A 27,392-nucleotide genomic window follows, 5' to 3' on the forward strand; every position below is an offset into this window, starting at 1 on the left:
AGCGACCCATTTCTACATGCGGCCGGCTGGCAGTCTGTGGTCCGCATCTATGGTGGTAAGGTGATTGGTGGTGCAGTCGGTTAAGCATCAGGTGGAGACCACTCTCAATACGTGAATGTGATTTACAAATGACTAGAATCTCTGCCATACACGCAACAGTGGCTGGAACAGGTCAGAGGCTGGATATCCTGCAGTGAATGCTTCACCTCCTGACAATCCTGCCACTACCTACAAGGCACAGGCCAGGTGGGATGGAGCACACACCATCTGCATGGAAGAGTTCAGAATCAAGAAAACTTCAGAAGCTGATCACCATGCAAGGACTGCCATCGCATCCAACTTTCCCAACATTAGGCAGAATGGCTGGTCCTCTCTCACCCAGGTCACACCAGCAGCATCTGAGAAACCCACAATCTTTATTAAAAAGAAAGGCAGCAACTGCAAAGGAAAACATTGGCTTGCAGGTACACTATCCTGGCCTGGTCCTCGATTATCACTGGGTTCAAATCCTGACCCAACAGCACCCTGGGACACCATCAACTGCAGAGGTAGAAAAGATAGCTCTAGCCGTAGCAAAAAAATGTATTATGTCAACCTGGAAATCGGAAGATAATTTGAAAATACAACAATGGTATATAGAAATGAATAAATGTATTCCATTAGAAAAAATAACATATAGTTTAAGAAATAATATTGAAATATTTGAACAAATATGGGAGCCTTACATGAAACACAATAGCGAAAACCTACCGGGGACATTCACTACTTAAATTAACGAAAGGAGAAGGAAATGAAAAGAATTGACTCAGTGGAATTTCTTGTTTATTTTTATTGAATGACAACATTGTTTGACTGGTTTAATGTATCCTAGATTTTGTACTTTAAATGGACGGGAGGGGGGAGGTAGGGAGGGTGGGATGGGAGGAGGGAGAAAATGGCACTGTATATATTTGAAAAGGAAAAAGTATGTATCATGGTTAATGTGGTTTATGGTGTGAAAAATAAAACATTTAAAAAAAAACTGCAGAGGTAGAAAGTGACAGCTGACCAACACCCTCAGAACTTTGTCCTTGTCCTAATAAGAAATAAATGATAGCTGGAGGAAATAGGCACCTAGGGCCAAATACCCTCTCCTGCACTCCTTCATCCTGGGATTCTGATTCTCCCCTCATCAGGTTAGTTCCCAAGCTTCTTTCTCTCCATAATCTGTTTGAATTAGGTCATTATTGTGCCAGCAATGCAGTATCATAGTAGTATTTCAGTTTGAGACATTATTCCAGGAGAATCGGGCTAGTTTTTGTGTAAATTTAACACACACACATCAACTGTTCCAATCAGTCACCTTTCTTGCCTGTTCCTTGGACTGATCCCCTTTGCATAGAGTGCTGTTCCCAGTCCCTCGCCTCTCAGACAATGGATGACCGATTCCATCCATCTCATTGAGAAGAACAGACAGCACTCGCTCTTGAACACGATGGCCATTTGTAGGATCACTTGACCGGGACCCAACAATTGAATCAATCTCATCCAGGAATAGGATTGAGGGGGACACAGCTCGAGCCTGGCGAAATACCTGCAGAGAGAGCAGAGGGATGGAGACGACAAACTAACAGAGCGGAGAGGATGCCCAAATCTCTCTGTATCAGAGGGACTGGCACATCGGGAAATACATAAGAGTAACTACGGAGAGCTGGGGCATCAATGTGAACCTTTCTATCGAGAACAGCCCAGATTGGGAGGGAGGCAGAGGCCTGACTGGAGTAGTCACTGGTTCCTAGAACATTTCAGTATAGTACAGGTCCTTCAGCCCATGATGTTGTGCCGGCTTATATTTATCTACCAAAAGTAAAACTATACCCTACCCTATAACTCTCAATTTTTCTTTCATCCATGTGTCAGAGACTCATAAATGCCCCAATTGTTCCAGCCTCCACCATCCTGGCAATGCATTCCAGGTATACCTGATGTCTTCCCTAAACTTTCTTCCTCTTACCTTACAGCACCTGATAAAGCTGTAGCCCCCAATCCCAACCCCTCCTAGTCTGTCCCAGGTTGAGATCTGATAGCAGACTTCCTTTCCATAACAACAATCCTGCTATTTCTGCACCATTCCAAAGTCTGCCTAGTTATCTGTTCCTTAGTTTCCCGAGGGCTATTTATGGGCCTAAAGCCTACTCCCAGTACAGTGATTACTCCCTTTTTCTGACTTCCACCCACACTGACTCAGTAGACACTCCCTTAGTGTCCTCCCTTTCTGAAGCTGCGGTACTATCACTGACCAGTAATGCTACTCTCCCTTCCTTTTTAATCCTATCCTATCACCTTTAAAACATCTAAACCCCAGTACCCGCATCAGCCAATCATGTCCTATCGAGGCCGGCTCAGATCAGGAGGGAGGTAGGGGTCTGACTGGAGAGGTCACTGGCTATTATCTACTGTGACGCTATTATTAATTCAATCATACACTGCAACAGAATGACGCTGCTCAAAGAATCTACACGGTCTGGGGAGCTGGGTAAACACTCACCTTAGCCAAGGCTTTTTCAGAATCACCCACGAAGGGAGAGAAGAGCTCAGCCCCACTGACCGACAACAAGGAACACCGGCAGCTAGAAGCTATGGCCTTCACCAGTGTGGTCTTTGCACAGCCTGGTGGTCCGTACAGGAGGATACCCCGACTAGGTCTCACCCCCATCCTCACAAATGCTTCTGGGAACTTCAACGGCCATTCGATGCTCTGCCAGAAACAATGGCACGGTTGGACAAGAGCAAGGAGAAGGGAATGAGAGAATGGGTAAAGATAAGGGCCTTATAAACTTTACCTGCCTTATTTTCAGTTTGACTTGATCCAGGCCACCGATCTGGTCCCAGTGGACGGGTCTGAAGTCAGTCAAGCCAATGCTGCTTCGGAGAGAGGAAGGGTACACTACCTTTAGCGCCTCCTGGAAGTCTGTCATCGAAATCCACTGCCTGATCGAGTCCTTCCTCAAAGAAACCAGAGGTTTAATAGCTGGAGAAGAGGAGAATTTAAGAAATTCCCAGAGTGGACAGAGTTCCCAGTACCTTGCAGATGACAGGGTTAGGCTAGCAATAGTACTACACACATCAAAGCTTGGGTGCGGTCATTCCTTGGTCTGAGTGATGAGCAGGGAAACTTGCAACAAATCCCAACTCCAGCTGTCTCAGCGGGAGTCAAACTGAACCACATATCCAGACATGCGTGGGGTACTGTCACTTCATCTTCCATCCTGTATCTAGGATGGCCAGAATCACACCTGATTCTCCAGGTTGGAACATGGCAAACTCCTAGAGCTCTATCTGATTTCCAGGACCTGTTCTCCAGGAAGACCAACATTTAATCCCTCATGTGAGCCCCATCAGTGTTAAGGAAGGTATTCAGATGTGGGTGGACCGATGCTTTGTTGATGGTGGGTATCTTGCACATTTTGCAACAGGTCGTGCTGTTGCATCTCATTTTTAGTTGTGCTTGTTATACCAAGGTTGATCCCTTGGAGTGAATGTATCAATGGAGTGAGGAATCTGCCCAATCGCGAGGTTGCACCTGCACTGTTTAACTCAAACCCCCAATGGCATGATTCTGTTTGGGTTAAACCCACTGATCAGGGCTCTGGGATAGAGACTCCCTGCTCACCCATCCTTCTTCAGCACCTGGTGTTTCCGGTAGTTACTGAATTTTGTCACGTCATCTCCTTACCTGGGAACTGCGTCTGATGACCTGTAGTGCAGCCTCACAACACAGGGCCCTCAGGTCAGCACCAACATAACCACTTGTTGCTTCTGCCAGCCAGGATACGTTAACATCAGCACTCAGAGGCATTCTCGCAGTGACTGCTTCCAGAATGGATTGACGCTGCAACAACGTAGGGACACCTATTGTGATCTAGAGGAAATAAAAGGCAGGTGACTAAGCCGGACACAGTAGAAAAGTGCTGTTCTAAAACCCCTTTCAGGATTGCATTGTCTGAAAGATGAGCATCGACCAAAAAACTCAAGAACTTGAGAACAAGGAGCAGGAGCTGACCATCTGCCCCTTCGAGCCTGCTCCACCACTCTGTGAGATCACAACTGATCTTGCCATGGACTCAGCTCCACTTACCCACCTGTTCTCCATAACCTTAATTCCCCTATTCTTCAGAAAAAATTACCTGCATCTTAAATACATTTAATGAGACAGTTTCTACAACTTCCTTCAACAGATGAACCGCTCTCTGGAGGAAGCCATTCCTCATCTCCCAAATTTACTTCCATGAATCTTGGACTAACCCCTAGATCTAGTCTCAGTTACCAGTGTAAATAATCTATTTCTATCTTATCGAGTCCACGCTGCTGAAGATCCAGCTGCGCTGGGTGGGTCACGTCTCCAGAATGGAGGACCATCGCCTTCCCAAGATCGTGTTATATGGCGAGCTCTCCACTGGCCACCGTGACAGAGGTGCACCAAAGAAGAGGTACAAGAACTGCCTAAAGAAATCTCTTGGTGCCTGCCCCATTGACCACCGCCTTTGGGCTGATCTCGCCTCAAACCGTGCATCTTGGCGCCTCACAGTTCGGCGGGCAGCAACCTCCTTTGAAGAAGACCGCAGAGCCCACCTCACTGACAAAAGGCAAAGGAGGAAAAACCCAACACCCAACCCCAACCCACCAATTTTCCCCTGCAACCGTGTCTGCCTGTCCCGCATCGGACTTGTCAGCCACAAACGAGCCTGCAGCTGACATGGACATTTACCCCCTCCATAAATCTTCGTCCACGAAGCCAAGCCAAAGAAGATCTTATCTATTCCTTTCACAATTTTATAAACTATCTCCCCTGGATCTTAGGGTGGAAATGATATAGCCAAGAGGCACATTTACTGCTCATAAAACTGGATAAATACATGGAACAAAGTTACTGGAGCAAAACCCATTAATCCACAAATCACCGGTATGTATAAAGGAGTGAAAAATATGGTTGTGAAGGGCAGGACTAGCAATTTATAACCATATAACCATTAACGGAGCGGAAACAGGCCATGTTGTCCTTTCGAGTCCGCACCGGTTCACTGATTTTGTGCGCCCTCTTCAGGCATTGGTGATTTTAAGTGTCGTGTATCTTTGAGAATTTTAACATCTATCCATAGGTACTCTGTACTTTGGATGTGAAATCTCATATTAAAATATTCAAAAACATTGGCTGTGTGGGAGAAGCCAGTAATGTTGTGGAGTTTCAGGCACGACAGAGGGGGATGCAAAAGAGGAGAGGGAGTCGCTCTGCTGGCTAGAAAGAGCATCACAAATAATGTGTAGAGAGGTCACCCTGCAGGATCATCCAAAGAGAGCCAATAGGTAGAACTTGGAGATAAAAGAAGGCCCATCACCATGCAGGGGTTAATCACAAGCCTTCCAATAGTCAACAGGAATTTGAGGGACACGTGCGAGGAAATCAATGAAAGGTGTTTTGGCAATGGGGATGTGACTTTTCCCAATACTGAGGCATAGGAAATTGTATTAATGCATTTAAATGGTTTGGTGTAAATGGGACAAGATGGGCCATTGTGCCCATTTCTGTGCTGTACAACTTGGTGATTTTCAATAAACAGTATTCCTGCTCAATACTAAATATCAGTTAAAGATACCAGAGATACAGAGCTTCATTTCTTCCCTGGTTATTGACCAGCTTTTAGGTTCTGTTAATGCTGTTATCACTTTATTTTACTGGACAACTAGTTATTCTAAGGTTACCACTCAGATGGCTATTGAGCAGCTTGTTATGCCATTTTGAGACAGCCCAGTGGCACATGCACCACACACAGTGTTGCTTTATCATGATTTCCTGATTCAGGAAGACATTTAGAAATGTTTCTTGGGCAGCCGGTCAAATATTGCAGCAATGTGGCATATTGGGAAATGCATCCTCTCCATATTCCTGCAATGAATAAATTACATTGGACAATAAAGATTTTGCTTCCTGAACACTTTTGGATTTATTTTGCAGACTTTTGGCTGCTGATCATGAAAATAACCTTAAAGCTTTCTAATCACTGTTTTATTTTAAGATATAACCTTTTCTGTGATTTCCTGTCATATTTTGTCTACTAGTATATTGCCCATAAAGCAAGGTGTTTTGGTCAGTCCAAGCATGAACTCAGTGCAGGTGCATGCTTAGTTAGCATAGATGCAGACAGGCTATTAAAGCAGCTCATATGTACAGATGCTGTGCATTACATTGAACACCTGTTGATGCACATGTTATTCAGGCTATAGTATAGTGAATGTACTTAACAAACTTAACAATAGCATTTATTGTCATCAGGAAAATGACTTCTTCCCCACTGATCTTGGTGTAGTCAGTGACGAAGATGGTGAAAGGTTTCACAAAGACATTGCGACATGGAAAAGAGATATCAGTGCATCTAGAATCAATGATGCATGACTATTGTTGGACACTGACACGAGAGGCATCAGATGCTGAGTACAAACAAAAATCAGTGGCAAAACATTTTTAGGTCAGTTGAATTAATGCAATGTGTCAACATTAAACACGCTAAATTCAATACAAGTTACTTTAATGTTTTTCCAATTTCCTACGTCATACAGCAAATCTGAAATGATCTTGGTGATCAGCTTGAAAGTTGTCTATCATAATCCTCGATTTTTTAAGGAAGCTACATTTCTGACCCAAGCTGTCCACAACAACTGCCAGCAGTCCCATCCTCTGGAACGGGCACTAACCCAGTGGTTCTTAACCTAATTTTTAAAAATAACTCACATACCACCTGATATAATCCCATATTAACCATACAGTTGGAGGTTAGTGTTGGGGGGGGGGGTCACAGACCTGGGATTGAAGGTCAAAGTGTGGGATGGTGATTTTTAGGATTACAGAGCTGGGGTTATGGGTCACAGGGTTGGGCTAGCAGGTTTGAGCTGATCGTGTTTGGATCTAGAACAGGGTTCTGTGTGGCTGCAGAAGCGCTGGAGGCGAATCCACAGACACTCAGTAGGCACTTTTAAGCTGCAGCTCCTGGGTAGCCCTCCTGGGACCCAGGTGCGATTACTGGGGCAAAGGTGCTTCTAGCACCTTTTACGCTGCAGGGAGATCGACCCATTAAATCGCCCACCCAACGTACTCAAGGGAACTATCAGTAAGTCTCCCCCGCACACCCCCCCCACCAGCTGTCAGTTGCTCCCCCCCCCCCCCCCGACCTCTCTCCTCTCCCACCCACGGCAGTGACGCTTCTCCTCTCCCCACCGCAGGAGTGACCCCTCTCCCGCTGATCAGGGCACCACCCCCTCACATTGACCTCACACCCCCATCCTGGGTCCTGCGGCAGTGACTCCTCTCTCACCCCCCCCCCCCTCCCAATCGCATCAGGCACTTCACCCAGGGTTTTCCCTGTAACGCCAGCACTGTTGTCTCAGGGTTGGCCATTTACATCCTGGGTAAGTTTAATTGGGTTTCCTGACTACCTCCGAGGTAGGTCAGGGACCCGGTTGGATTTGCACCACAATGACCCTTTCAAGCTGCCGCATGAGTGGGGGACTAAGCGGGAAAATTTGGCTCATTTTCCTGATGACAATAAATGCTATTGTTAAGTACATTCGCTGTACTATAGCCTGAATAACATGTGCATCAACAGGTGTTCAATGTAATGCACAGCATTACATTTGAGCTGCTTTAATAGCCTGTCTGCAACTATCCTAACTAAGCATGCCTATTGCATAGCACCTGCACTGAGTTCAGGCTTGGACTGACCAAAACACCTTGCTTTATGGGCAATATACTAGTAGACAAAATATGACAGGAAATCACAGAAAACGTTATATCTTAAAATAAAAAGTTTTGGGGGAAGAATAATAACATCACCTCAGGAAGAGTGAGGAAATATTCTTGTGGGATAGAGTGTCTGTGGTTAGTAAGGGATTACTTAAGATGATTTGTGAGTGGGGGGGAAGGTTGAGAACAACTGCTGACCAACCCCAAACAGCTCTGAGAGAACCACGAGTGCAGAGAGGAGACAGGCCAGGGGAACAAGCTCAGGCTCCTCTCAAAAACCAGGTTATTGTAGAACCAACGCTCTTCCTTACTGTGACCACACAGACACACCTACACAGAATCACATCCACGGTTGTTCGCCCTCCATCTCCCCTTCCTCCAAGCCCTGCCGCCCTCACCTCTCGATCAAACCGTCCGGGCCTCCTCAACGCGGGGTCCAAGGCCTCGGGCCTGTCGGTGGCGCCCACCAGCGCGAAGGTCCTGCGCTCCGGGCTGTCGAGGAGGCCGAGAAGCTGGGCCAGGAGCCGGTGCTCAGCGCCTCGGCCCCGAGCCGCTCTCCGGGGAAACACGGCGTCCAGCTGGTCGATGAAGAGCAGGCAAGGCCGGCGTTCGGCTCCCGCTCGGCCGAAGAGACGCCGCAGTCGGCGCTCGCTGTCCCCGGGCCGCGGGCCGAGCAGCGCCGAGGCCGAGACCTCGATGACCGAGGCGCCCAGCTCCAGGGCCAGGCGGCGCAGCAGCCACGTCTTGCCCACGCCCGGCGGCCCGAACAGCAGCACTCCTCCCGGGCAGCGCAGGCCCAGGCGCGCCGAAGCCTTGGGGTAGAGGAGCGGCCAGGCCAGCGCCTCTCGAAGCGAGGCGAGAGCAGGCTTGGAGCCCGGCTCCAAGGCCTCGGCCGAGCCTCGGGCCTCCGCCCGGTACCTCTCCGGGCTCAGCACTTCGGCCACCTCCACCTCGGCCCCGGCCGTGAGCAGCGCAGCTCCGGCGGTCGGCGGATCCAGCCAGCAGACCTCGAGCTGCAGCAGGCCGCCAGCACAGGCCGAGGCTTCAGGGCCTGCCAGTCGCACCACCAGCCCGGCGCTCAGGTAGACGCCCTTCAGCAGACCGCGAAGCAGCTGCGGCTGCGTCCGGGGGTCGCCGGCCCCCTCGGACACCACCGCCCGCACGCCCACCCGCCGGGCACGGCTGCAACCGACGGGCTGCAACTGCCCGAGGCCCAGGCTCAGGCCGCGGGGCACAGCCGCCGGGAAGCCCGGGCTCACGCACTTGGCATCCAGCTGCAAGAAGCCGTCGGCGCGGTCAGCTCGGGGCCAGGCGGTGCAGAGGGCCACGCCGTCCGCCACACACACCCGCAGCGGGCCGCCCAGCCGCACGCCGAGCGCTGCCAGAGCCCGGGGCCCCAGGCGGCAGCGCTGCGAGCCGCGGTCCCGGGGCTCGGCCGGCAGCAGCCGCAGTCCCGGCGCCTCCATGGCAACGGGCCTCACCCCTGGCCCACACTCAGCCACCGGGCTTACATCCGCCGGAAGTGGTTGCAACTTCCGGTCGCACCATGAGCCGTATCTACAGCGAAGATCGTCTGCGGGTCGCTCCGGTTTATCGCGAGCGACTCCTGGAGCGCTGGGCGCCGGCACGGGGGTAGGGTAGGGTAGGGTAGGGTAGGGTGGGGGTAGGGCCCTGGCGGAGCCACGGGGGAGGGGAGGGCCCTGGCGGAGCCACGGGGGAGGGCCCTGGCGGAGCCACGGGGGAGGGCCCTGGCGGAGCCACGGGGGAGGGGAGGGGAGGGGAGGGCCCTGGCGGAGCCACGGGGGAGGGGAGGGCCCTGGCGGAGCCACGGGGGAGGGCCCTGGCGGAGCCACGGGGGAGGGCCCTGGCGGAGCCACGGGGGAGGGGAGGGCCCTGGCGGAGCCACGGGGGAGGGGAGGGCCCTGGCGGAGCCACGGGGGAGGGCCCTGGCGGAGCCACGGGAGAGGGCCCTGGCGGAGCCACGGGGGAGGGCCCTGGCGGAGCCACGAGGGAGGGGAGGGCCCTGGCGGAGCCACGGGGGAGGGGAGGGCCCTGGCGGAGCCACGGGGGAGGGGAGGGCCCTGGCGGAGCCACGAGGGAGGGGAGGGCCCTGGCGGAGCCACGGGGGAGGGCCCTGGCGGAGCCACGGGGGAGGGGAGGGCCCTGGCGGAGCCACGGGGGAGGGGAGGGCCCTGGCGGAGCCACGGGGGAGGGGAGGGCCCTGGCGGAGCCACGGGGGAGGGGAGGGCCCTGGCGGAGCCACGGGGGAGGGGAGGGCCCTGGCGGAGCCACGGGGGAGGGGAGGGCCCTGGCGGAGCCACGGGGGAGGGGAGGGCCCTGGCGGAGCCACGGGGGAGGGGAGGGCCCTGGCGGAGCCACGGGGGAGGGGAGGGCCCTGGCGGAGCCACGGGTGTAGGGTCGGGGCTGGGTCCTAGCTGCAGCTCCACGGGGGTAGGGTCCGGGCTGGGCCCCGGCGGTGGCGCGGTGTTTGGGTCCTGGCGGTGGCGCGGTGTTTGGGTCCTGGCGGTGGCGCGGTGTTTGGGTCCTGGCGGCGGCACAGGGGCAGGCTCGGGGTGGTGGTAGCGCGAGGGTAAGGTCGTGGTTGGGCCAGGCTGGGTCTTAGCGGCACAGGGGTCGGGGCTGGGCTCCGGCATCGCATTGACTCGCTGCTTTATTTACAGTGGTCCTGGGGTTGTGCTGGAGGGGGAGCTACGGCTGGTGACGCGGCATCAGATTGAGGACAGCAGCGGCAGCAGGGTGAGGGTCTCGGCTCGGTCCATAGGGGATAGGTTGGGGGGGGATTCGTTGCGACGGAGAAGATGAAGGCCACAAGGTTTGGGTATGGCAGTCACAGTCCTGGGGTTGGAGGGCATAGCTGGGTTTGCAAGTCGTAGGGTTGGTCAGAGTTGGGATGGAGGGAACAGGATTGGGAGTCAGAGCTGGGGACCTTTCTTGCAACCTGTACCTTTTCAAATCCTTGTTCTGATACCTGGTTCACATGAGCCAGTCTCCTGCAGCATGGTGCAAGCCCATTGACCTCAAGTTGACAGCAACCAATGGCCTATGCATGTTCCTTGCCTACATGTCATCAGCTCACCGCCAGTGTGTGCCCTACAACCGCAGAGCCCCTCACTGGTCCACCATCATGCTCATCTCTGCTTCTCCTCTTCAACGGGGGTCTTTTCCCTGTTACTGGTGCCTTGCAACAGCACATTCAGACTATAGTATAGTGAGTGTACTTAACAAACTTTAACAATAGCTTTTATTGTCGCCAGGAAGATGAGTTCTTCCCCGTTGATCTTGTTGCAGTCAGTGACGAAGATGGTGAAAGGTTTCACCAAGATGTTGCGACATGGAAAAGTGATATCAGGGCAACTCTCCTGGAGTCTGCAAAACCTTGAAACTGCTGCCAAGCACAGATGCTGCCATCTTGGGCCCAGACTCTGTGGTACAGAGCTGTCAGCTGTAAGACTGGCGGTCAGATTATTTGGAGAGAGCACTGTCATCATTTTTTCTATAGTTGGGTGACCACAACTGCGCACAATGCTCCCATCTATATCTTGTATTCTTGTCTTCCTGTGCTATCACTATGAGGAAACTATGTAGCTGTAGCCCTGGTTGTCTTGGTTCTACAACACTCCAGGACACTAACATTTGGGCTGGAATCCACAGGCCTTTAGAGAAAGGGAGTAGAGAGATACCCACTGTGGCCTTCATGCCGAGGGCCAGCTTTGCATGTAGTTGCATAGAATCTTAGTAAGCAAATATTGCTGCTGTTTTCCTGTCCTGGTGTTATGGAATATGGGTTAGCCTCATTGTCTCAGAACTTTCTGTTCAGTTGGTCCTTGCTGAACCACCTGACTCTCCTGTTCGACCAATTTTGATAGTGAAAATTATCATTGTGAAGTTCTTCAGGGTGCCCATGTTAAAGCTATTGTATAAACTTTTAATTTCAACGAAGAAGTTCTTAATGTTGGATAAAACTCTTGGCAGACCAGAAAATGGGTTAGAATATCGTGCAAATGGGATTACTGTAATTCCATGAGTTTTAAGTTTTTTTATTAATAAATAACAATATATTATATTTCCATATTTAATATTTATTGCATATTTTTCAGTATCGTTACTTCATTCTGTATATTAAACCAACAAAAATTCACAAAAGGAAGTATGATTCTCATGGAGTGGAGATTGAACCAAACTTCAGTGATACCAGGAAAGTCAACACTGGATACTTGATGTCTTCCTTCAGTGAGTACACAGAGTTGGGCTACAGATAGCCACATTCTTATTAACTGGGCCCAGGCCGGCAGGGACTTTAGCCATCCGATCAGGCTTTGGTGCTGAACAGAAGTTCCCATCTCTCACTTCCATCTTTGCTGCCTTTGTCATCTTAGCCCTGCTACATTTCCATATTTCCAACTGTGAGTCTGCGTTGGCCCACTCATTTATTTTCCCTCTATCCTTCCCATTCATCCCTTTCAAGATCCTCGGAATCAGAATTTATTGTCGTGAACATGCCACGAAATCCGTTGTATTGCAACAGCATCATAGTGCAAACATTGGTATAAAATTATATTTAAAATTATAAATTAGTGGAAAAATAAGAGAAAGTGTCTGTGGTTCATTGTTCATTTAGAAATCTGATGACAGATGGGAAGAAGCTGTCCTTGTGCTGCTGGGTGTTCATCCTCAGGCTCCTGTACCTCCTTCCTGAAGAGGGCATGAGGGTCCTTGAGGATAGACTCTGCCTTCTTAAGACACTGCCTCTTATAGATGTCCTCGATGGAGTGGAGACTGATACCTGTGATGGCGCTGGCCAAGCATACAACTTTTGTAGTTTTTTCCTGTCTTGTGCAATGGCACCTCCATACCAGGCAGTGATGCAACCCAACATGCAGTACCCATGTAGAAATTTTCAAACGTCTTTGGTGATGTACCAAATCTCCCCAAATTCATGAAGTATAGCTGCTGGCAGCCTTCTTCATGATTGCATCAACAATGGGGTTCCAGGACAGATCCTTAGAGGGGTTGACACCCAGGAATTGAGGTACTTAACCTCTCTTTTTTTTTATTTTTAATTTTTTATTTTTCACACCATAAATCACATTAACCATGATACACACTTTTTCCTTTTTGAGGTACTTAACCTCTCAATGAGGACTAGTAGATATTCTCCTGATTTCCTCCTGAAGTCCACAGTCATCTATTGGTTTTGCTCACGTTGAGTGCAAGGTTGTTGTGGCACCACTTAACAAGCTGATCTATCTCCTTCCTGTACCTGTACACTGGGTGGAATTTATAATATCCAATTAGTCTCCCAACCTGCATGTAAGAGAAGAATCCAACATGGTTACAGATAGAATGTGCAAATTTGCACAGTATCAGAGGTCACTGGAGTTGTGAGCAGCTGCTCTATTAAAGACTGCATTCCTCATCATTTCTCCTGAACTGAGCTTGGACCCCAGTGTCCTAGTTGTCCAGTACAGCTGCCTTTGAATCATACAACATGATTCTGACCCTTTTAATATGACTCCATCACCGGTTACATCTCCATTAAAAATGGGAATCACTGGAAGTGCTCACATCAGGCAGCATCTTGTGGAGAGGCTGAATCGAGCTGATTTTAAAATATCCTGGAGGGCAGCACGGTTAACGTAGCGGTTTGTGCAATGCTATTAAAGCGGCAGCAATCAGGACCGGGGTTTGAATCCCATGCTCTGTGTAAGGAGTTTGTACGTTCTCCTCGTGTCTTTGTGGGTTTTCTCTGGGGGCTCCAGTTTCCTCCCACCCTTCAAAACATACTGGTGGGGGGGGGGGGGTGTACATCAATTGGGTATAATAGGGTGACATGGGTTTGTGGGCCTGTTCCTGTGCTGTATGTCTAGTTATATATGTATGTGTTTCTCTTGTGAATTCTGCATTTATACTTGGTTAGAGTATAAACTGTCCTCTCAGCTAGGTCCCAACTCTATATTTCTCTTGATCCCCACCACTTCAGGGACCTGTCTGCTTTTCTCCACAGCCTTTCCTATCTCTGCCATCATTGCAACTTACAATGGGCTTATCTTTTAATTGCTCTGATGTTATTGATCTGAAATATTTTCTCTTTTCACGTGATCCATGACATTGAATTTTTTTTTTTCTGTTTTTGTTTCATGTGATGGTGGTTTGGTCCTGTTCTTTTTCAGGAATAAATCATTTAAAAAAGCATCAAAAGATGCTTGCAGATCTTCAGTCACTCCTAATTTCTTCTGGCAGATGTTCTTTCCCAAGACTGGTGGAGTGCAGATCAGCAGATATTAATGTGGAGAAATTAATCCACAAATTGATAAATACTTGAGGAATTGAATGTTACAGGGAACCGTCACTTAAAAGGAGTTGAGATCAATGTAGATCAGGGGCAGATTGAAGGGCCAAGTGGCCTCATTCTGCTCTGTCCTTGAGTTCTTGCAAAAATCTGCTAATTTTCTGGTTAAGTGGTCAGAGCAGGGTCCCAACCTGGGTAGGTTGATGGGTCCATGCAGGTCACTTACCTGAAGCAAAATGTTGACACTAATGAGGCTTCTTCCTGTTTGTACACCATGTGATAGAGGTGGAAGCGAAAGGGGAGTCAGACAAAATTTCAACGGAAGAGTTGAAGAAGCTGATTTACCAACCAGAGCTGGTGCAGATCTCAGAGAAGCACACACCAGACCAAAGCCTAGCGTTCTGGATCACTGAGGAAGAGATGAAAAACATTGAGCTGGAGGTTGGCACTGTGTTGCGTCTGAAAACGAAGGATAACAGCCCATTTATCCGTAAGTGCATGGTCTTAGAATTGGCTGGGTTTGGATCGGAAATCCAGAATCTCTTGTTTCACCGGGCTGCTCCAGACATTGCCCCTGCTGAAATATAATCCCAATTCACAGAGGCAGAAAAAGAAGGCCATTTGGTCCTTCAAAAAAAAAACCTCCCAGCTGAGTCCCACTTTCCAGCATTAGGTTCGTAGCTCCAGTCACATGTCCAAAATGATATAAATGTGGGAGTGTCTCTGCTCTTCCCACTCCTCCAGCAGCAAGTTCCAGAAACCCACCACCCTCTGGGTGAAACTGCTCTTGTTTCATCCAACTACTTCACACTCTTCTGAGCCCTTGGTCCTCATTTAAGAAAGGATACCCCAGAATTGGAGAATTCAAGTGAAAGACACATTATTGGAAGATGAAGGAATTGAGGGCTGTGTGGGGCTGAGGCCTGGGCCAGGTCAGCTGTCTTCATATCGAATAGTGGGGCAAGCCAGTGCTCTGTTCCCATTTTCTTGTGTTCTGTACCCTGTGCTTATTTTAACCTTAACTGGGGAAATAGGTCTTTAATATTAAATATATCCTTGTCCCTTTTAATTTGCCACACCAATTAAATCTCCCCTGAGCATTCAGTGTTGACTTGGGCCTCTACAGCCGATCCTCGTGGTACAATTCCAGTCCTGGCAACACAACCATGAATCCACTGCATCATGTCCTTCCTGTACCATGTTGATGGGATTTCTTCACAATGCTCATCTCCCTATCCTATCTTGTATCCTATGCCTTAGTGAGTAAAGGAGAGCATTGCTTTTATTGTCCACTTCATTGTCCTCCCTCACAAGAAAAGGAGGAGGCCTCTTAAGTGTTTCCCACTTCATTATGATCATGGCTGATCCACCCCAGCCTCTGCCCAATCCCCATAACTCAAATCTCTCATCTTGCAAAAGAAAAACATTCTCAGCTTTAAATACTTCTGATGATCTTGGCTCCACAACTGTGGGGCAGAAAATTCCAGGGATTCACCATCCTCTGGCAGAAGAAATTTCTCCACACCTTGAAATGTCTAGCCCCTTCTCTAATGGGGCCATCTGCCCCGTTTTTCCCCCTCAGCGAAGGCCAATATGCCATTTGCCCTCCTTGTACCTTGAGGTATCCAGATAGTAATCAGGTGTTTGAGGAATCTTCCAAATTCCATTTGCATTAATAATCTTGACATTCAAACCTTTATATTGCTGGAAAGCACAGAGTTTTCATGCATTTTGGTGAGATAACATGTTAGTTGTGTTATTTCTACGCTTGGGCACGTTCACTGCACCAACCAGATTGTATGGGGCCACTGCACACTCCTGGCCTTGGAGACAGAAATACCACAGTTCAGAGGAAAATATCAATGGTGCTTATTCGCAGAATCAAATTTACAGAAATAATGGAACAGTACAAATAATTTGAAGTCAAACACGAAAGTCTGCAAACACTGTGGTTGAAGTAAAAACTGTGGTTGGAGAAAATCAGCAAGTCCAAAAAACAGCACGTTACCTCCTGCCTGTGCGACCATGCCTCCCCTCCAACCTTTTTATTTGAATGCTTTTCCATACCTTGACAAGCCCTAAACTTTGGTTATGTATTTTTTTATCTTTGGTACGTACACTGTTTGATCTGCTGAGTTTCTCCAGCATCGTGATTTTATTTTTTTAGTACAAATAATTTAGCGGTTACTGGGATAAAGCAGAAGCAAAATCTCGATTCCTTGGACTGAGCGTGTGTGAGGGGCTTGCACGGTGTGAGATTCAGTGTGTGATGCACATCTTTTGAAGGACTGAAACCAAGTACATGCAGGAAGGTGAGTGACACTGTCTGTAATAATAATGTATGTTCTTGATTTTCAGTTTCATTGGCCAAAATGGATGTAGAAACTATGACCAAATGCAACTTTGCCGGAGACAAAAAAGCAGGAAGTTCCTGGACAGATAATATCTTTGCTACAAAGTCTAAAAACGAGCAAGAGGCTAAAGGCAGCGGCCAAGGAGAGGGGGCTGACGAGGATGAGTGGGTAAGGCATGGAGAGGCAATGTTCATTGAAGAGGTGATGGAGGAACTGATGGTGGAGGAACTGATCATGTTGCATTGTCACTGGAACAACAGGGAGTTTGGAAGAGTGAAGAGCTTCGTAAGGTGCTGCAGGCAAGAAGAAATTTCTCAGGCAGGAACATGAAATGGGTTATTGTTGAATTAATTTTGCAGGCAAACAAGGGACTTTCATCAGTTACAATTGGTCTAAATGGTTCTATGAACCTGCTGAGATGAGTAAATCCTGATACAAGGGAACAGAAGCAAGAAGTCATAAACAGATGTTAACAGAATGCTCTTCAAATGGGGGAAATGGATTTGATTGGTAGCCAAGTGAGTAGAGCTGGAGCTGAATCCTCTGCAGTGGGACATTTTGGAAGGAAGAAGAACATTAGGATGGAGATAAAGAGAACAAGAACATGTGAGGAATAGATGAGAGGCTCACAACAGTCTATCAAAGGGCACTGCTGGTCAGGGAATAGCAGGTCCTGTAAACGTGGATCAGGCAATGACTGGGGTGACTTGGCTTTGATCAGGGAGAGGAGGGGCTATTTTCCGGCCATTCCTCGGCCACAAAATGTTATCAGCAATGAGTGGGTGATGGTGAGATTGGGGCTGAACAGAGGGTTCAGGCTCCTGGGACCTTAACCCCTACCACCACCTAGAGACCACAGACAGTAGTTCTTGCTGAACTGAGATAAAAATGGGCTTGCATAACAAATGTAATTATTGAAAAGTAATACCTTTTTGTGGCATTTAGTCATTTTAATAATCAGTTTTGAAGCAGTTATTGAAATCTTGGATTATTGAAGTTGCATATTAGTGGGATATCATTCATTTTATGCCATGATGATTTGTTACTGGGGCAGGGAGGTGTGGTGGGGCTCCCACCTTCCCATTCCAAACCGTCCCTGCTCCTACTGTCCCACTCCCCACCCCACCCACCCCTGCTCCTACAGCCCCACTCCCAGTACCCTTCTCTCATCCACCACTGCTGCCTTTCATCTACACTCAACATGATCCTGCTCTTCAGATGAGCTGAGTCCCTCCAGCAGCTCCTGTTTTAGATTTGATTTGTTTTATTGATGTTATTAATTTTTAATGAATGGTTTTGATTCTAGGATGATTGAAGACCCAGTCGGCAAAACGATGACATTGTTGGCCCAGGAAAAGAACCCAGACAGCCTTTTCGCTCAATCTCATCTTTTGATCTGTTTATAAAACAAATTACTTTGGCTGAAGACCTCTTGATTTTGAAACTGTGGAAAGCTACCCAGTGAATCTCTGTTCTTGGTTCCAAGGTTCTATCTGCGTTGCCTTTGGTTTTGCAGCATGTTTTATGCTTTCTGTTGTGATCTGCTGAGTTTCTCCAGCATTTGATGTACTGCTTTGGCATTCCCTGATGTGACAAACTCCTAAACCCTGGCCCCATTGTGTCTTTTAATTCCATTGGTCCTCCTCGTTCGTCCTAATGTGCTCCATTCCAGAGGTGCGTTCTTGACAAGCAGATGGTTGGCCCAGCAGTCCCCCAATGCTGTGAACAAAGATGTAGTATTTGCTTTTATTTACTCAGCCTGCAGTAAATGTAGGCCAGGGAGAGCAGGTGTGTGTTGTAAGGGGTTTGGCAGTGACAATGAAGGGGGAGGATATGGTCTTCATCTGGCTTGGGTATAAGGTCCATAAGTGAACTCTGCTAATGCAACATTAGGTTGCAAACAGTGTGGTGCAGATCGTTTCCAAGAGAGGAACGGTCTATGGTCAGCGAATGGAGATTGTGAAGGGGTTGTTAAAGATGGCTTCAGCCTTCACTGTCAATTCATCAGAGAAATTCCTGCTCGTTCACAACTGGATGGCGAAAAAGCAGTTTGATAATTTAGTCACCATGGAGGGACCACTGGAGGTGGAGTGGAGGTTACTCTAGGCTTGAAATGGAGGGGGGAGATGATGTGGGTAGGATAGATGCTCGATTCTGGAAGTAACGGCACAATTGTGGGAAATGAGCCTGTGGCAGTGCACGTGGAGAGATTAGAATAAAAGCAAGTGTGTGCTGTCCCAGCCAGAAGGCTTTGGTGAGGTCATTGAGGTTAGTAAATCAACAAGTTGGAAGGTTGAGGAGGGAGAGATTATGAAGACTGATTAAAGCCACAGGTATCGAACCAGGGCAGAACCCTCCATCCATGGCTGGTTCAGGATTAACTGTCAACACTGAAATTGAATAAATGACCTGAACTTCTGCACCCATTTGTTAATGATGCTTGCTTCCATTGAAGAATATATTCCAACTCTTTTCCTCTAATGTATAGAACTTGTTATTTTACTCAAATTTCACGTTGGTTCAGGTGGTCATTCAGCAAAATGTGTAAGCTGCTGTGTTCAGTACCTGCATAGTGAGGGTGGTTGGACTCATGGGATCATGGATGCATAGTACAACATAGAACATTACAGCATTCTACAGGCCATTCAGCCCCTGATGTTGTGCTGGCCTATATAAGGTTCCCTTTATTGTCACGTAATAATACATTAAAAATGTAATATACACGAAGTTCTTTAACTTTATTCTGCTGTAAGGCAAACCAAGAGTTACCATCAGTCTAGCGCCTCTGACAATAGGAGAAAGAAAGTCCCTTCAGAGTCATTGAGTGTCTGTGGATTTGCCTCCTGTGCTCCCACAGTCCATTGACAGCCTGAACTCCAGATCCAAACCTCCGATACGACCAGGAAGCCTTCAGTGTCCATGGCCCTATGAACCCTCTTGCCTTCAGCACCCTCTCAAATCCTGGCTCGGTACCTGGTTCCCACAAGCCAGCCTCCAGCAGCCTGTGTGGGTCCCCCAACTGCAGCTGCTGACCCACTCGCTGGTCCACTACATGGTAACTTTCCTGTAGGGTTGTCCCCTCCACTTTTCTATCTCAATGGGGGGGGAGGTGTTTTCCCTGTTTCTGGTGCCTGTGCCATTGTTTCCCCTGCGGCTACTGCTGAACAGAGATGTCACCATGTTGGGAACAGATCACGGGGTTGCAGGATTTTGCTTACAAACACAGTCGGCTCTTTAAACCAGCCATTTAATGTATGGAGTCAATGGCAGAAGGACTGGGCAGTTGAAACCTTTGGAGCAGCACAGTTCTCCACTCTCCCAGCTCTACACACAGACAATAGAGCAGCTCCGCAGTGCCACCGCCATTCAACAAACTAAATCTTCCCTACCTCACACCCATAACTCTATTTTTCCTGCATCCATGTGCCTAAATCTTAAATGTCCCAGCCTCCACCACCATGCCAATGCATTCCAGGCTCCCACTACTCTGTGTTTATAAAAGAAACCTACCCCTGATGTCTCCCCTAATCTTTCCTCCCCTCAGAATGTATTATTGTCCTCGTGTGTTTGCTTCTCTTGCCGTCCACCCTATCTATGGCTCTCAGGATGCCAACCTTTTAATTTTTAATGTAGACATACAGCACGGTAACAGGCCATTTCGGCCCACAAGTACATACTGGGGGTTTAGGTTAATTGGGTGGCAGGCATTCATGGGCTGAAATGGCCTGTTACCATGCTGTATGTCTAAATTAAAAGGTTGGCCACCCCTGCCATAGACCTTTTTTAAGTCACTTTCATTCTTCTTTGTTCCAAAGAAAAACCATAGCTGTTTTGCCTCATAAATATGTTCTCTAATCCAGGCCACATCCTTTTAAATCTCCTCTGCACCTTCTCGAAAGATTCCATATCTTTCTTGTAATGAGGTAAATAGAACTGAACATGATATTCTAACCAAAGTTTTATAGAACTTCCAACATTACCTCATGGCTCTTGAACTCAATCCCCTGACTAATGAAGGCCTTCTTAACTATCCTATTAACCTGCAAAGCAATTTTGAGACATCTATGGATTTGGCCCCCAAGTCCCTCTGTTCTTCCACACAAGAATCCTGCCATTAACCATGTACTCTGCCATCACGTTTGACCTTCCAAAATACATTACTCCACACTTGCCAAGATTGAACTCAATGTGCCACTTTACCACCCCACACTGCATTCTGTCTATACCCTCTTGTAACCTATGACAAACCTGCACTATCCACACAACCTCCAATTTTCATGTCTGTGAACTTACTGACCCATTCCCCCTACCTCTTTGTCCAGGTCATTTATAAAATTCACAAAGAGCAGGGGACCCTGAACAGATCTCTGCAAAACTGACTTCTAGCCAGAATACGTTCCATGTATTTCTATCCTCTGCTTTCTGCAGGAAAGCCAATTCTGAATCCACCCTGCAAAATCCTTGGACCCTTTGTCTCATGACTCTCTGAATGAGTCTACCATGTATACAACATCCACCACCCTTTATTAAAAGAAAGTGTCTAAAAATTACTCAAACCATTACAGTGCCTAGCATGTTAGCACTGCAGATACTGAGAGCTACAGCAAGTGGATGAAAAGGAATGGGCAAGTAAAATATTTGCCTTGGTGGTGGTCTTTAGAACATGTGGTTTCAGAATATGAAGTTTCCTATTCAAACCATGAAAATTATTTTCTCTCCAAAATATTTTGAACTCTGAGCTCAGAGATGTGAGGAAAGTAACAAAGACCTTTGAGATCAAGATGGGTGCTGCTGGGATTTGCTGCATGTTGGATCAAGGGTTCTCTTGGCCTGATCTTTGTGTCTTATGCAAGTTATTTACTAAATCCAACTCTTAGAAGTGAAAATATATCGTATTGGCAGGTTCAAGGCCAACAGCTCACAGTTGAAAGCACTGTATTTTGAGTTCTAGTGTCTGGAGATGTTTGCTAAAGAACCACATTGGCAACCTTCCAATCCTCTGGAATCTCTCCAGAGTCTATCAATTTCTGGAAGATTATCGCCAATGGATCTACAATCGCCAGTGGATCTACAATCTCCAATGGGTGGAGTAGTTCAAGTGAACCGGTACAGACTTAAAGGGCCGACATGGCCTGTTTCCGTGCTGTAAACGGTTAGATGGTAAAATGTGTAAAGAAAAAAGTAGGGTTTGAGGCAAATTTTTGATAGAAAATTGTCAAAATTTTTCCAGCAGGTTCAGCAAACAGTACAAAGGGATGTAGTTTAGAATCAAGACACTAATAATTGTCCAATTGTCAGAGTGTCATGAAGCTGCACTTGGAGTACGGAGCACAGTCTGGTTTCCCTTATCTTCTTTCTTCTTTGGCTTGGCTTCGCGGATGAAGATTTATGGAGGGGTAATGTCCACATCTGCTGCAGGCTCGTTGGTGGCTGACAAGTCCGATGCGGGACAGGCAGGCACGGTTGCAGCAATTGCAAGGGAAAATTGGTGGGTTGGGGTTGGGTGTTGGGTTTTTCCTCCTTTGTCTTTTGTCAGTGAGGTGGGCTCTGCGGTCTTCAAAGGAGGTTGCTGCCCGCCGAACTGTGAGGCGCCAAGATGCATGGTTGGAGGCGATATCAGCCCACTGGCGGTGGTCAATGTGGCAGGCACCAAGAGATTTCTTTAGGCAGTCCTTGTACCTCTTCTTTGGTGCACCTCTGTCTCGGTGGCCAGTGGAGAGCTTGCCATATAACACGATCTTGGGAAGGCGATGGTCCTCCTTTCTGGAGACGTGACCCACCCAGCGCAGTTGGGTCTTCAGCAGCATGGATTCGATGCTTGCGGACTCTGCCAGCTCGAGTACTTCGATGTTGGTGATGAAGTCATTCCAATGAATGTTGAGGATGGAGCGGAGACAGCGCTGATGGAAGCGTTCTAGGAGCCATAGGTGATGCCAGTAGAGTACCCATGATTCGGAGCCAAACAGGAGCGTGGGTATGACAACGGCTCTCTACACGTTGATCTTTATGTGTTTCTTCATGTGATTGTTTTCCCAGACTCTTTTGTGTAGTCTTCCAAAGGCGCTATTTGCCTTGGCGAGTCTGTTATCTATATCTTTGTCGATCCTTGCATCAGATGAAATGGTGCAGCCGAGGTAGGTAAACTGGTTGACCGTTTTGAGTTCTGTGTGCCTGATGGAGATGTGGGGGGGTTGGTAGTCATAGTGGGGAGCTGGCTGATGGAGGACCTCAGTTTTCCACAGGCTGACTTCAAGGCCAAACATTTTGGCAGTTTCCGCAAAACAGGATGTCATGCGCTGGAGAGCTGGCTCTGAATGGGCAACTAAAGCGGCATCGTCTGCAAAGAGTAGTTCATGGACAAGTTGCTCTTGTGTCTTGGTGTGAGCTTGCAGGTGCCTCAGATTGAAGAGACTGCCATCCGTGCAGTACTGGATGTAAACAGCATCTTCATTGTTGAGGTCTTTCATGGCTTGTTTCAGCATCATGCTGAAGAAGATAGTAAAGAGGGTTGGTGCGAGGACGCAGCCTTGCCTCACGCCGTTGTCAATGGAGAAGGGTTCGGAGAGCTCATTGCTGTATCTGGCCCGACCTTGTTGGTTTTCGTGCAGTTGGATAACCATGTTGAGGAACATGGGGGGGCATCCGAGGCGCTCTAGTATTTGCCAAAGCCCTTTCCTGCTCATATAAGGCAATTGAACAACTGAATAGTGGCAAAGCAGCAGGTATGGATGGAATTCTACCCCCCCCCCCCCACCCCCGAGGTCTGGAAGGCTGGCGGCAAAGCTCTGCATACCAAACTGCATGAGTTTTTCATGCTCTGCTGGGACCAAGGAAAGCTGCCTCAGAACCTTCATGATGCCATCATCATCACCCTGTACAAAAACAAAGGCAAGAAATCAGACTGCTCAAACTACAGGGGAATCACTCTACTCTCCATTGCAGGCAAAATCTTCGCTAGGATTCTCCTTAATAGACTAATACCTAGTGTCGCCGAAAATGTCCTCCCAGAATCAGTGTGGCTTTCGCGCAAACAGAGGAACTACTGACATGTTCTTTGCCCTCAGACAGCTCCAAGAAAAATGCAGAGAACAAAACAAAGGACTCTACATCACCTTTGTTGACCTCACCAAAGCCTTTCCCTTATCTAAGGGAGCATGAAAAGGATTAAGTAGTATTTGAAGCTGACCAAATGAGATTCACTGGGCTTACTCCTTAGATGAGAGTTTTGTTCTCTCATAAGAGTTCTATAACAACAGATTGGGTCACCTCATTAAAATATATAGGAATCTAAAAGGGAGGTTTGGAGACTCGGGTTAGGTGACCTCATTTGAAATTGATGCATGTAGAAATTTCTCTCACAGAATCATACAAACAATGCATCTCTGCCATTATCTACCCCTGAGAGTAAAACATAAGTTTTGGAAAAATTGGGTAATTGAGCGCAATAGGGAAGAGCAAAGTCACAGGCAGATCAACTTGTGAGGCAGGCCTGAGGGGCCTTGGATCCTGCTGTTGACTGACTGGAAATGAATCAGAAAACAGGATGGAGATCAAGAATCCGGTTGGGTGCTGCCAGAACAGCAATCTTGATCTCAATATCATCAATAACCAGGATTGACGAATTTAGGAAGGAGTGGACAAGGGACCACACATCTTTCCACATTAATGGGACCCGAGATGGAGTTAGAACCTTCAAGTTTCTGGGAGTTAATATTTCGGAAGACCAGCACACCCAAGCAACGTGAGGGCGCAACTATGGTTCTTTCTAAGGAGTTTGAGGAGATTTGTTATGTAGTACGCCTTTCAAACTTCTACAAGTGCGGAGTGGGAAATATACTGGCTGGTTTGAAGAAGTTGCAAACATTGCCAAGTTCGGAACCTTACAAAACTGGGAACGATGAGAAAAAATTAAATTAAATTCCAAAAAAGGTGTCGTGCTATATTCACAATTTTCGCCCCTGCTGTGTCACGCCCGGAGTGCAGACACAAAAGCGACACTGAAGCATTCTATTTAATCTCAGTTGAATTCGATTTTTCACCTGCCGGAGTTCCAGGCCCTCTTCTGATAATCCAAGGTCAATGGAGGTATGGTGTACCCAGAAGGCACCGCGCACGTGACTCTGCTCTATTCACTCGACTGGGAAGGATCAATTCCTCCGCGGGACGCAAGGTGGCGGTGATGGGCCACTGCGCTTCGGTCAGGTGCTGCTTTCGAGTGGAAACGCTTGGCCGGAAGCGGCGGTGCGCAGCGGAAGTGGCGCAGGGGAGCCGAGAGGATGATCAAAGCGATTCTGGTGTTTAACAACCATGGGAAGCCGCGGCTCAGCCGTTTCTACCAGCACTTCGTGAGTGGCGGAGCCCCGGGGCCCAGCCCCGCATCCACGTTACCCGCTCGAACCCGCAGCGTGCCCTCCTTCCCTCCCTCCTTTGGACTAGGGCCAGCCCTCCCCAATTAATGTCTGGCGTGGGTTAAGGAGGATTGTGGAGAGAACCAGGGGTCCAGTCACTGTGTGGGGGTGCAAAGGGACAGGTTGATCAGGGGGGTGGGGGCGGCTTATATTGGGCATACACTTTGGAGGAGGGGGGGATTGGAGGGGAAGGAGGGGGGGATTGGAGGGGAAGGAGGGGGGGATTGGAGGGGAAGGAGGGGGGATTGGAGGGGAAGGAGGGGGGGATTGGAGGGGAAGGAGGGGGGATTGGAGGGGAAGGAGGGGGGATTGGAGGGGAAGGAGGGGATTGGAGGGGAAGGAGGGGGGATTGGAGGGGAAGGAGGGGGGATTGGAGGGGAAGGAGGGGGGATTGGAGGGGAAGGAGGGGGGATTGGAGGGGAAGGAGGGGGGATTGGAGGGGAAGGAGGGGGGATTGGAGGGGAAGGAGGGGGGATTGGAGGGGGGATTGGAGGGGAAGGAGGGGGGATTGGTGGGGAGGAGGAAATAAACGGATTGTTTACTGTGGTGCTTCAGAGGGAAGATCTGATTGAGTTTATAATGTGATGAAAGGCATGGATAGGGGAGACAGAATCTTTTACCCAGCATGGAACTATCAAATACTAGAAGGTGAGAGAACATAAAACTACGTTGTATTGACCTTTAGGAACCTACTCAACAAACTGAAACTTCCCGACTTCACATCTCACCTCTTTTTCTTCCTGCATCCTATGCCTGTCTTGGTCTTAAATGAGACTGTAAGACATAGGAACAGAATAGGCTATTGAGCCCATTGAGTCTGCCCTACCATTTAATCATGAGCTGATTCACTTTCCCACTGCCTGGCCTTCTCCCTATAACCTTTGATGCCCTGGATAATCTTATCAATCTCTGCTTTAAATGCACCAAAATGACTTCACCACCACAGCTGTCTGTGGCAATAAATTCCACAGATTTACCAACCTGTGGCTAAAGAAATTCTCTGTTATAAGCAGACGAGCTTCAATCCTGAAGTTGTTCCCTCTTATTCTACATTATCCCTCCATGGAAACAACTACTTTCTACATCTATTCTGCATGCCTTTCAACATTTGAAATATTTAAATGAGATTCCCCTTCAATCTCCTAAACTCCAATGAGTACAAGCCAAGAGCTTTCAAATGATAAATCCTTTATTCCCAGAATCATCCTATAAACTTGCTCTGAACCTTCTCCAAAGTCAGCACATCCTTTCTTAAATGAGGACCCCGAAGCAGCTCACAATACTCTGAGAAAGCCTCAACCTCACATCCTTGCTCTTGCATTCTATTCCTCTTGAAAGGAATGCTAACATTGCTTTTCACCACTGACTCATCCTGCAGGTTTATCTTCAGGCTATCCCACATGAGAATTCTCAGGTCCCTTTGCCTCTGGGAACTCTCAATTTTCTTTCCATTTAGAATATAATCTGCAGGTTTATTTTTTTCTATTGAAGTACATGACCACTTTCCAACATTGTAAATCATTTTCCACTTCTCTGCCCATTCTCCTAATCCAAGTCCTTTGGCAGCCTCCCTGTTTCGTCTACACTACCTGCTCCTCCACCTACCTTCATGTCATCTGCAAACTTGGTCACAAAGCTATTCATTCCACAATTCAAATCTTGAATATACAACATAAAAAGAAGTGGCCCCCACACTGACCCCTGTGAACATCACTGGCAATTGACAGCCAACCAGAACAAGATCCCTGTTTTCCAATTCTCTATTTATGCCAATCATCCAATGGTCTACCCACATTAGTGTTGCTTGTTATACCATGTGCTCTTATCTTGTGAAGTAGTCTCGTTTGTGCCACCTCGTCAAAGGCTTTCTGAAAATCCAAATACACAACATCCACTTCATCTTCCTTATTCAGCCTGCTTGTCACTTCTTCAAAGAATTCCAATAGGTTTATCGAACAAGATTTTCCCCCAAGGAAACCATGCTGGCTTTGGTCCATCTTGTCATGTGCCTCCAAGTTCTCTATGACCTCATCCTTGACAGTCGACTCCAACCACTGGCATCAGGCTAACTGGTCATCATTTCCTTTCTGCTGCCTCGCTCCCTATTCACTATTCAGTGGGGTCACATTTGCGATTTTCCAGCCCTCTGGTACCAAACCAGAATCTAATGGTTCCTGAAAGATCATTATCAATACCTCCACAATCTCTACTGCTACTTTCAGAACGAGGGCCCAATCTATCAGGTCCAGGAGACATGCACCCTTAGACCACTCAGCTTTCTGACCACCTTCTCCCTTGAAATAGTACCTTCACTCACTTCCCTTCCCTTTGACATCTGGCAAAATACTTGTTTAGTTCCTCTGCCATCTCCTGGTTTCTATTATTATTTCTCCAATATCATTTTCTAGTAGTCCTATATCTACTTTCACCTCTCCTTTACTCTTCATTTACTTAAAGATGCTTTTTGTATTCTCTTTGATATTATTTGCTAGCCTATTCTCATACTTCATATTTTACCCCCTTATGAGTTTTTTAGTTACTTTCTG

At 48.0% G+C, this 27,392-nt stretch overlaps 3 protein-coding genes across 8 annotated transcripts in view; 2 read left to right on the forward strand and 1 right to left on the reverse strand.

The window, feature by feature from the left end:
- afg2b (AFG2 AAA ATPase homolog B) overlaps nt 1–9,255 on the reverse strand; it is a 23,192-nt gene extending 13,937 nt beyond the window's left edge. Inside the window, exons 1-5 of one of the 2 annotated variants that reach the window (XM_069911353.1) lie at nt 8,173–9,255; nt 3,716–3,901; nt 2,823–2,981; nt 2,528–2,737; nt 1,343–1,573 (exon numbers count right to left, since the gene is read on the reverse strand). In XM_069911353.1, coding sequence (XP_069767454.1) covers nt 1,343–1,573; nt 2,528–2,737; nt 2,823–2,981; nt 3,716–3,901; nt 8,173–9,240 — 1,854 coding nt within the window. In that variant the 5' untranslated portion in view covers nt 9,241–9,255. The remainder of the gene's footprint in view (nt 1–1,342; nt 1,574–2,527; nt 2,738–2,822; nt 2,982–3,715; nt 3,902–8,172) is intronic. The other variant, XM_069911354.1, reaches the window with a different exon arrangement.
- The window catches only part of LOC138749666 (AP-3 complex subunit sigma-2), a 356,312-nt gene that overhangs the window by 298,051 nt on the left and 30,869 nt on the right, over nt 1–27,392 (forward strand). The window contains exon 1 of one of the 4 annotated variants that reach the window (XM_069911380.1): nt 24,671–24,783. The exons of 2 other annotated variants lie outside the window; for them this stretch is intronic. In XM_069911380.1, the coding sequence (XP_069767481.1) occupies nt 24,715–24,783 (69 nt within the window). In that variant the 5' untranslated portion in view covers nt 24,671–24,714. Of the gene's footprint in view, nt 1–24,670; nt 24,784–25,418; nt 25,495–27,392 lie in introns of those variants that run through there. One more of the 4 variants, XM_069911382.1, reaches the window with a different exon arrangement.
- On the forward strand, nt 8,100–18,919 carry arpin (actin related protein 2/3 complex inhibitor). 2 transcript variants are annotated; one of them, XM_069911378.1, is made up of 6 exons: nt 8,100–8,370; nt 10,456–10,531; nt 11,893–12,025; nt 14,368–14,574; nt 16,443–16,606; nt 17,745–18,919. In XM_069911378.1, exons 1-6 carry the CDS (start codon nt 8,360–8,362, stop codon nt 17,751–17,753), a joined length of 600 nt encoding a protein of 199 aa, XP_069767479.1. In that variant the 5' UTR covers nt 8,100–8,359; the 3' UTR covers nt 17,754–18,919. The 2 variants fall into 2 exon arrangements, with proteins under 2 accessions (XP_069767479.1, XP_069767478.1); XM_069911377.1 differs by lacking the exon at nt 8,100–8,370 and adding an exon at nt 9,295–9,406.

Source organism: Narcine bancroftii, chromosome 14 (genome assembly GCF_036971445.1).
Source record: "Narcine bancroftii isolate sNarBan1 chromosome 14, sNarBan1.hap1, whole genome shotgun sequence".
In the NCBI taxonomy this organism is placed as follows: domain Eukaryota; kingdom Metazoa; phylum Chordata; class Chondrichthyes; order Torpediniformes; family Narcinidae; genus Narcine; species Narcine bancroftii.